General features: G+C 43.6%; 1 protein-coding gene across 1 annotated transcript in view; it reads left to right on the top strand.

Moving 5' to 3' along the window:
• Window positions 1–197: 197 nt before the first annotated feature.
• The window catches only part of LOC135817600 (1-phosphatidylinositol 4,5-bisphosphate phosphodiesterase gamma-1-like), a 30,164-nt gene continuing 21,172 nt past the window's right edge, over window positions 198–9,189 (top strand). Inside the window, exons 1-10 of the mRNA XM_065330819.1 lie at window positions 198–536; window positions 629–778; window positions 880–973; window positions 3,241–3,303; window positions 3,887–3,968; window positions 5,091–5,171; window positions 5,779–6,000; window positions 7,008–7,123; window positions 7,834–7,919; window positions 8,841–8,961. Of these exons, the coding sequence (XP_065186891.1) occupies window positions 311–536; window positions 629–778; window positions 880–973; window positions 3,241–3,303; window positions 3,887–3,968; window positions 5,091–5,171; window positions 5,779–6,000; window positions 7,008–7,123; window positions 7,834–7,919; window positions 8,841–8,961 (1,241 nt within the window). The 5' untranslated portion in view covers window positions 198–310. The remainder of the gene's footprint in view (window positions 537–628; window positions 779–879; window positions 974–3,240; window positions 3,304–3,886; window positions 3,969–5,090; window positions 5,172–5,778; window positions 6,001–7,007; window positions 7,124–7,833; window positions 7,920–8,840; window positions 8,962–9,189) is intronic.

Genomic DNA, 9,189 nt, shown 5'->3' with positions numbered 1-9,189 from the left:
AGGGAGTAGTAAAATAATGGTATTTTGCTACTCACGGCTAGTCGCAGTGTTGATCTGTGAGTAGTAAAAATCGAGTAACCACTCACGTGGTTGCCTTTTCGCGGTCAGGTGATAACCGAATTCATTGCGCATGCGTAGCACCTAAGTGTGCACCGATCCGGAGGTCGGAGGCACGCCAACACAGGCAACAGCATTTGACAGGCAAATGCATGCCGCTGTTGGAAAAGCGAAGTTTTTACATTGGTTTCGTCTTTGTGGTTCCTCAACCACCGAATCAATGGTAGTTGTGCCCCCACCAGCCGGTTAAGCCATGATAAACAGCGCCGATGCTGTTTATCGGCATTTGGCCGCCAGCGGCCCGGCTGGGGACCTGTCTCCAGCCATTCGTGTAATGATCGAGGGTTCTGGCATGACCAAGTTCTTCAACAAAAGCCGCAGGCCAGAAAGGCGATCGTTCTTCTTGAGGCTTGATACATTTGATATTGCTTGGTTTCCTGCTGGTAAAGTGGGGAAGAATGCCACCCCTGAGGGAACAGGTATGGCAGAGTCCAGAATCCCGAGCATTTGCGCAATCGTACGTTGGGACTGACTCGGAATTATGGTTTGTTGGCCTCTGCTGCTGTTTCAGTGGATATTCGTGAGATCCGCGAAGTTAGGAAGGGCAAGTGCAGCCGAGATTTCGAGAGGAACGTGGATGAGGCGAAGCGTTGCGATGAGAACGCATGCTTTGTTATCCTTTATGGAATGGAGTTTCGGCTGAAAACGCTAAGCCTTGTTGGTACGAGCGCTGGATTGGTTTATTCTATTGCTGTCCTGCCAGTGCAACCAGACCAGTGTGAACTCTCTCTCTCACCGGGTGTATTATTTGTGATTGCACAGCTTTTGGAAAGGACGAGCGAGATACGTGGTACAAAGGCCTAACTCACCTGAAAACCACCAAAGCGTATTACACTTATCCCATGATCACACAGAGGTACGTACATGTAGTGTTGTCAGTAGACACTGAGCATGTTTCTACACAACATCAGCATGACACTCCAGCTAGGCATAGCATTACACACACCAACAAAATCATTTGGGTTCGGGCATAATTATCTAGTGTGTGCCATGAGGAGTCACACGCTTCTCCAAAAAGAGTGTACCATAGCTGTCCTCCTGGATTTCGCTTGCAGTGAGAAGTGTACTCAATAGTCTCAATAGCTACAATGTGGGCCCATGTGTTCTGGACTGGTGCACATCAACAAACACACAGTTTCATCTGAAAACACAACGCATGGATGATTTACTTTGCCCCATTTTGAGTATTTATAATTATTGTGTTACACATTGATTAAGATATGCCTGAGGTGTGTGTGGTTAATACGCAACTCGCTTTACTTACCGTATTTCCCCAAATATAAGTTGCACCTTTTTACACTAAACTTCAGGGCGAAAAAAAGAGGTGTGGCGTATCGACTGTCCCCTCAGAATAACGCCGACAAAATCCTAAAGCTATCCGCATAATTATTATGTGGCAAAAATGCGGGATCATGCGGCAAATATGCGGTATAATTGAGGTCATTATGCACGAGTTGTCTGTCATTGGTACACATTACTGTCCCTCCAGGAACTTGCGATTCCGCGGCCGCGTTGTTTTCCGCGATTTGAACAAAAGTCCGTGATATCCGCGATATTTGAAAAATCATCCGCGTTATTGTAGAAAACTGTCCTTGATACTTGAAAAGCACCGCGATATTTCGAAAAGCAACCGCGATATTCGGGTCTTTCTTCGATGTTGTTTAGTTCTTCAAGCTCGTCAGTAGTTTACTTGTGAGATCGACACCAGAATGGAGAAGTTTCTGGGCAAATCAGCTGCTGACAAGTCACAAAATAAGGCTCACGTCGAGTGTTGTCCGAGGACGGAGGAAAGCTGTCTTGCAAGCTCCTGTCAGGCAGTTGAACACAGTTAGCGCAGCACACGTTCTGTTTTGTCATGCATGATTTATGCTGTACGACTCGTACATCGTACACCACTACAGTACAAATACCAAATTCGGCCGCAATTTCCGCAATTTTACCACAATAATCCCGCAATATTTGACAAAATCCGCAATATTCCCCGCGATTTGTGGCATTTTACCTCGCAACTTTTTCCGCGATATTTCCGAAATGTCTCCGCAAGTTTCTGGAGGGACAGACATTAAGCGTACAGTTTCAGGCAAGTATACAACTTTGTCGCATGAACTCATGGGCGGGTACGTTGTAGTACAGTTTCAACATCATGTACTGTTACATTCCCATGGATTACGCGGGTTTCGTATGAAATTTAACCCTATTTTTTGTTGTAAAAAGCTCTTTGAATACCCTGAAAATTGGCCTCAAAGAACAACTCGTTTTGTTTCCTCAGCGAAGGTTTCGAATCAAATACATGTGGAATCCTGATAATTTAAATATGGCTTAATTCGAACCTGCTGCTTAGTTTCTTCCAGGACCGATTTTTATCAATTCGATTGCCAATGAACCTTGATCTGGGCATGTATGGTTACTTAAGTCCCACGGAGTCCACTTACGAAGAGAATGTGTGAGGTTTGTGCTGATAATCAGCAAAGTTCACTCTGCATCATGTGTCAGCTCAGTGTGCATGAGCAGGCTGTACTGGCCACAGTTTAGTGTCCGCGAAATCAGTGTCTCGAGTATAATATTATATAGTTCAACTCTGTATGACAATGCGAGCATTTGTTATGCATATTGTGTTGTGGGTAGCTAGAATGTCAGGATAATTAGACGTTTTTCCTTTGCATTTTGGGTTCGAATTATCAGGATTCCACCTGTTACAGAACCTGAAATGATGGGCGTTCGGAAAAAGGATACAGTCGGACCTCGCTTATCCGGTCCTCTTTTATCCGGAAGAAAATCGCTGCTTACTGATTTACAGCATATATCTTGCAAACATACAGTATGTGCGTTCGATTATCCGGTTCCCTTGCCCATCCGAATATTTTTGTGGAAACGGATGTGTACAGTTATGCGAGGTCTGACTGTACTGTAGTTGATCTTCGAGCACCCGGCTCTACTGCTATCACAATGAGCCCTTGTCATGGTGACATCACCCTTAGTGCTACTTTTCTGCATTTTTAAAAATTGACTGTGTTTGTACCTCAATCTACTTTTTACAGCTTTGCTTTTTTTCTACAGCACATTGCCACGTCAGCTTTTAATTAAAGGTCTATTGTACTTTTCTCCTTGTTGCCTTTTGTTCAGATTTTTGTTGCGGGAGTTTAGATCAAGAGGCGATGGCAAAGCTTCTGATAAAAATGCAACGATGTAAGCCAATGTTCATAAAACTCTAACTTTTCTCTGCTCTGTACACTGTGAAGTTGGGAAGTTTGCAAGAGATTGCGACCATCAACCATTCGCACAATTGAAATTGCTACAAACTTGAGTGTGGACAATACATGATCCGATTCGAGAGATGACATCACCAGATTTCCTCATCGTGGACCGGTGTTGTTCTTGAAAACGCAGAATTTGAACGCAGCAAACGTTCCTCTCCTTACAGTAATGTATTGTGCCTTGCTAGATATCTGGTTTGCGGATTTGACCGTTAGCACGCTGCCTCAGTTAAGTTCACACACACTGTCAACTAAGTTCAAGAACTATGCTAAATAAAGCTGGCCTTCGAACACATATTTCACGATTCGGAAATATCCAACTTTTCACTTTCTGTTGTCTGGTTTCTAAATTTCTCGGATATTGCATCGCTACTGTTATGGCATGCTTTTTGTCAAATTGCCATTTAGTTTACTGGCTATCAGCTTGTCTATGTTTGTTGAGAGGCTCCTTTCGTTCGACTGAGGAGTGTCATCCAAAGTTGTATGGATATGTGGCATTGTGTTTTACATAATAGGATGACATTGCCTGAGATGAAGCGATTCTTAGCAAGAGTGAACTGCAAGATGAGTAATAACAAAGCAAGGCAGTTGTTTCAGGTAAGGTTTGATGTATTGGGTGTTATGTGGCTTCGTGTACTCGTATTCAACCTTGAGTGAACGCTAGTAGAAGGGTTCCGCTCTACGTAAAGTTGAGCAACTTTACAGAAGTGGGCGGCAAAACCCGTGAATTCGCGAGTTTGCACTCCACTTACAGAATGTTGTCTACATAGAGTACGTTCGTGGGGCTCTACTAACGGGGGTGCTCCGTCAGTAGATTAGGGTATAAATTCTCTCAGTGCGTCATACACTTTTGCGTAGCTATTTAGCTCGAAACTTGTATTGCGGAACACGGATCTTCATGCAGTGTACGTAAGACTTTCCGAAAGATTATGAGAATTGATCAAATCAAGTGCAGTTCTTGAAAGTGACTTTGACACCGCCTTGTCAGAGAGCGACACCGAGTGAGCAACACAAACAGTTCTGCCTTCGGTGTCTAGTAACTGATGCTGTCTGTGTTGTTTGCTTGCGCGTGTGACAGTGTACATCCTGTGAATATTTTTTAAGGAAGCGACAATTTCGATGATGCAGGGGAAGTGTATATTTGTGGTATACTGTAAATTGCCTAATATTCGCAACGGATTATTCGCTATTTTCGCGAGAAGAGCGTACCGTGAATATTAACCAGCGTGAAATCAAGCTTCAACATTGGGTGTATGTAGGTGGCCCCATGGCCCTGTGCATCGAACTTTTGCCATCGCAAACTATGTTACTTGCTGGTTCTAAGAAATCGCGAAAATTTAGTGACGCGAATATTGGGCGGTTTACAGTAACTGAGGTCACTTTTCTTGCCTACCTCTCCAATGTACATTTCTGCAATATGTGTTGCAGTACGTGCATGTCTGTATGCTGGTACTAGCTACTACCGTAAAGTCTTGTATAAAAGCCGCACTTGAATAGAAGCCGCAATTTTGGGTACATCAAATCACACATAAGCCTAGTTTTAGTGTTGACATACATAGAAATACCTGTCTTGTATAGAAGCCTGTCTCATATAGAAGCCTGCAAAATTTCACTAAGAAAGTCATAGAAGCTGCGGCTTTTATACAAGACTTTACGGTATGTCTGAAGATATTTTTCCAAACACTCTGTTTTCATTTTTTCTGTTTCTGATTTGTGCAGGAATTTGAAAAAGGAAAGAATGGTCTCTCGTTCAACTCCTTTCACGATATGTACATCCAGTCTTCAATGGCTAGCGGATTGGTATGTCACACTAGATAACCAAGGCTGGGTTCAATATGGTGTTTGCATAGTGTCGTTAGGGAATTTTAGTGCCACGCACTCTGTTTATACTTGATGTATGTGACCCACGGACTCGCGTTTTTCTGACTCTGACTGTGTAGGAGCTCACCCACGTCAGAATATAGCTCATTGTGCATGCTGTGAGGGTGCTCGCTTGAGAAGTTCCCGAGGCACAAAATCTATGTATGCGACGAGCGTACTCTCTTTGCTGCTTTGTCTTCTCTCTTGTGTGTGCACATGGGGCTGAGTTGCTTTGAATACGAAATTTTAGGGATTTCATCGGAGCACTATATGGATTCAAATTATAAAAAGCCCCTCTTGAATAGAAAAGCCTCATCAGAATTAAGTATGCAGCTTGAGTCGCTAGTGCAACTGCAGCGCTGTGCCCCGGATCTGCGACTTTGCTAAAGCATCTCAACTGATGATGTAATTGCATACCTCTATTATGTCGTCTGAAAATTCAGGAATTTCCTTCAAGAGAACGGTCAATGGCTGTTGTAAGGTTTGGGTACATTGATCTCAATATTGGTTCTCTATTCTTGTTTTCTGTATTATGACAACTGTGCAGGCTTCCGACGTCGTGACAAAGTTCAATGAAGTGTCGAAAGAGCGGGATCTTCGAATGCAGCTAAAAGAAAACCAAAGTCTTAACATGTCCGACTTCCAGAAGTTTCTGTTTGCTTTCCAAGAACAGCTCATGGAGCCGCCTGCCATTAAGCAAATGTTGGGCACTTACTGGGCCAACACACAGCCGAATGGTGCCAGCGGCGCACTGCTGACGTTTTATCAAGTGAGTTTTCAATATCATGTCATGCCATTCTGTAGGTATATTGGTGTGTGGAAGTATTTGTAAAGATGCTAATATGACGTGAGCACTGCTCGGGAGTACATAGCCCCAGAGGGCACAACCATGCATCGAGTTGTGTCGCCATAGAATCCAGGCACTACACCATGCGAGGGCGATCCGGTACTACAGTCCATTCAGAAAAAGATGGACTTCTAGCTTTTGGCCGTAAATGGGTCAAACGTTGAGTTTTTTATTAATTTTTTCTGCAATCCCCTATGGAATCCTCTTCCAATTATGTTTCTGAAGTCTATTTCTCCAAAAAGCAAGCCATAGCAAGACTAGGATTTCGGCCAGGTTTCGCCCCAAGAGCACTGAATTGGGGAAACCGATCAAAATCCAGGCCGTTTGACCCTGTCTGCAAAAGTGCATTGTACGGTTCGAACCCCAGTTCAGGTACCCTTTTTGGACCCAATTTCAAATTTCACAGCACTGGACTGTGTACGATAAAATCTTGAAAAATCGCCTAATACGGGTGCTCGCCAGAGCCAGGGCCCATCTTTTTGTGAATGGACTGTAATGAACTGTAGGTTACACAAGTTTACAAGCAGGTGCATAATTGCTCTGTGCAAACAAAGCGTGCCTGTAGCTGTTGCACCCACCTATATGCACCACGGTAACATGTCCTTCTCCGCGCCGCCGCAATGTGCACTGATCTTTGCCGCATGAATAATATCAATTCTATGTCTAGAATTTTGAATCTGGTTTCCAACGGGCTGGTTTTCTTTTCTAATTTCAAGGACTGACTTTGCAAGCTCTGAAAAGATAAGCACACATTTTGATAGTGCGGAGGAAGCACTAATGAGATTCCAATCAGCATGAGATTCCAATCAGCATGGCCTATTTCTTGTTCATATTTCCATTGCTAAATTTTTGGGATTTGTTTCCAAAGATGCACTTATCTCGAAACCTGAAAGCCATTTGCCAAATTTCTGTTGAATTTGTTTGCTCAGTTTGTCGACTACTTGTTCTCCGATTACAACAGCATCATTTGCCCTGAGCACTTGAAGGTGTTCATGGATATGACCCAGCCTCTCTCTCACTACTGGGTAGCATCATCGCACAATACGTAAGATACTGTATATAGAGTAGTCTTGAAATCTTTCTTTACATTCTCTTGGTTGTCCTTCCCAGAGTCACAAGCACATGTATATAGCGTTAGGGCACTTTGCAGCCGATTTAGTCATTGTCATGTGCTCAGTCGCTCAAAGAGCACGTGAAAGAGGGATTTTCCAACAAAGAGCAAAGAGATCGATCAAAAATTTGAATTTGCCGAGAATACGGCACGCAATATTTCTAAAGTCCGAGATCATAGCTCTTTGGCAGTTGTTTGAATTGGAGAGCATGGAGTTTCCGCTACCACGTAGACCCTTCAATAGTTAATTTTACACAAGGAATGATGGAGGTTACAAGTTTGTAGTCATCAATCATTATATGATCGAAAGTCTGCAGGACGGTAAAGGGTTAACCCTTACTCTCTAGTCTCGACCCAAGTTCAAATAATTGTATAAGAATAAGCAGGATCCTCGAAAATAGCACTTTACATATCCGAAGGGAAGCGTGTGCTATAACCACTGTACTTTTGTACTGAAATTTTACTGTATGGCAAACTAAATCTTTTATTTATATTTCTTGCTTCGGTGGTTTGTAGTGCTCTGACTACGCCAATCTCTTGTCTGAGTTTTGAATAAAGGCACAGAATATGCTGCCTGGCATCGCTTGTTCTCGACTAGATCTTCCCTTTAAAAATATTCTTCTTTTTCTTCTTATCTCTATCAGGTACCTTACTGGTGATCAGTTTCAATCTGAATCGTCGTGTGAAGCGTATGTGAGGTGCCTTCACAATGGCTGCCGCTGTGTGGAGCGTAAGTGTACTTACTGTTCATGATGCACTTTTACTCTCAATGCACCACTAGAACCAATATTTGTATTTTTTTGGAACAAAGCTTCGTAACTTCTTCATCCACACTCTAAGGAGTTCATGTGCTCAAGCAATTTGTTTCAGTGTGACGAAGACCATGTGTGGATTTAATTGTGAAGTATGTACACTATTAACCCCTTCAGTGTGGATCACGTCTTTTAGACGTCATGGAAAAGTATGCTGTTTGGCAGATCGCGTCTTTAGACCTCCTGCACTGTTCAGTGTACGTCGCGGCAGATAGACGACTGGAACGTTCCGTTTCTCGGGCAAACCGATTCCAAGCAACACACCGTTGGAAAAGTCTTGCCTTCAGCTTTCCGTAGAGTTCTTTGCGATAGGGCAACAACAACAAGAAATGGAAAATGTGCGCTCTGGTGATTGACAAGTTTTTGCTCGCGACTCAGGTGCCTGGGGATTTACCAGGGCCGTTACGCATGCGTAATGGGTAGCAAATGAAGCGCTTGAATCACGAAAATGGGTTGAGTTCGAGGAAGGAGGTGAAGGAAAGTGTGAGATGAAGTTGTCTTGCGAAATCTGGGGAATGGTGGGGCAGCTTGGAGAGGACACAGACGTACAGTAAACGTTCTTGTCGCAGCAAACCTCCGCCCCAGCTGGTCTGTACTATTTTTGCAAAGCAGGCCATATACCCACACATGCGCGCGCACACACACACACACATGGCTAACGGTATACTTTTTTTTGCAGTAGTATAGCAAGGCGAACAGTTATATCGACCCTGCAATAATGTTTTCCTCGGGGCTTAGTTTTGTAAAGTGATGTGCCGCATTTTCTATCCATTTCGGCACACATCAGTGCAGTGTCGTGCGTAACCTAATGACTGATGCTGTTGTTTTTTTGTGCACAGTGGATACGTGGGATGGTCCTGATGGCAATCCTATCATCTATCACGGCCACACACGTACAACTAAAATTCTCTTCAAGGATGTTGTGAAGGCCATTGCCGAGCATGCATTTATTGCCTCAGAGTAAGGGTGCGTTTGGTTGGTACGATCTAGAACAGGATCGAACAGCTGGTGCACACGGAGCAGCCTCATGCCAACCAAACGGTACTCCAGAAACAGAGCATATTTTTGTGAAAAATATGCCAAACTTTGTGCATTCTTCAAAATGTGTATGGGTCACCATGGTCACTGTGTACGGTACGACGAGATCCAACCCAAAAGCGTATGCACGTGATCATTTGGGACCAAAAT

This window comes from Sycon ciliatum, chromosome 5 (assembly GCF_964019385.1).
Source record: "Sycon ciliatum chromosome 5, ocSycCili1.1, whole genome shotgun sequence".
In the NCBI taxonomy this organism is placed as follows: domain Eukaryota; kingdom Metazoa; phylum Porifera; class Calcarea; order Leucosolenida; family Sycettidae; genus Sycon; species Sycon ciliatum.
Note: the sequence above shows the minus strand (reverse complement) of the source record. Positions and strands in the feature narration are given on the sequence as shown.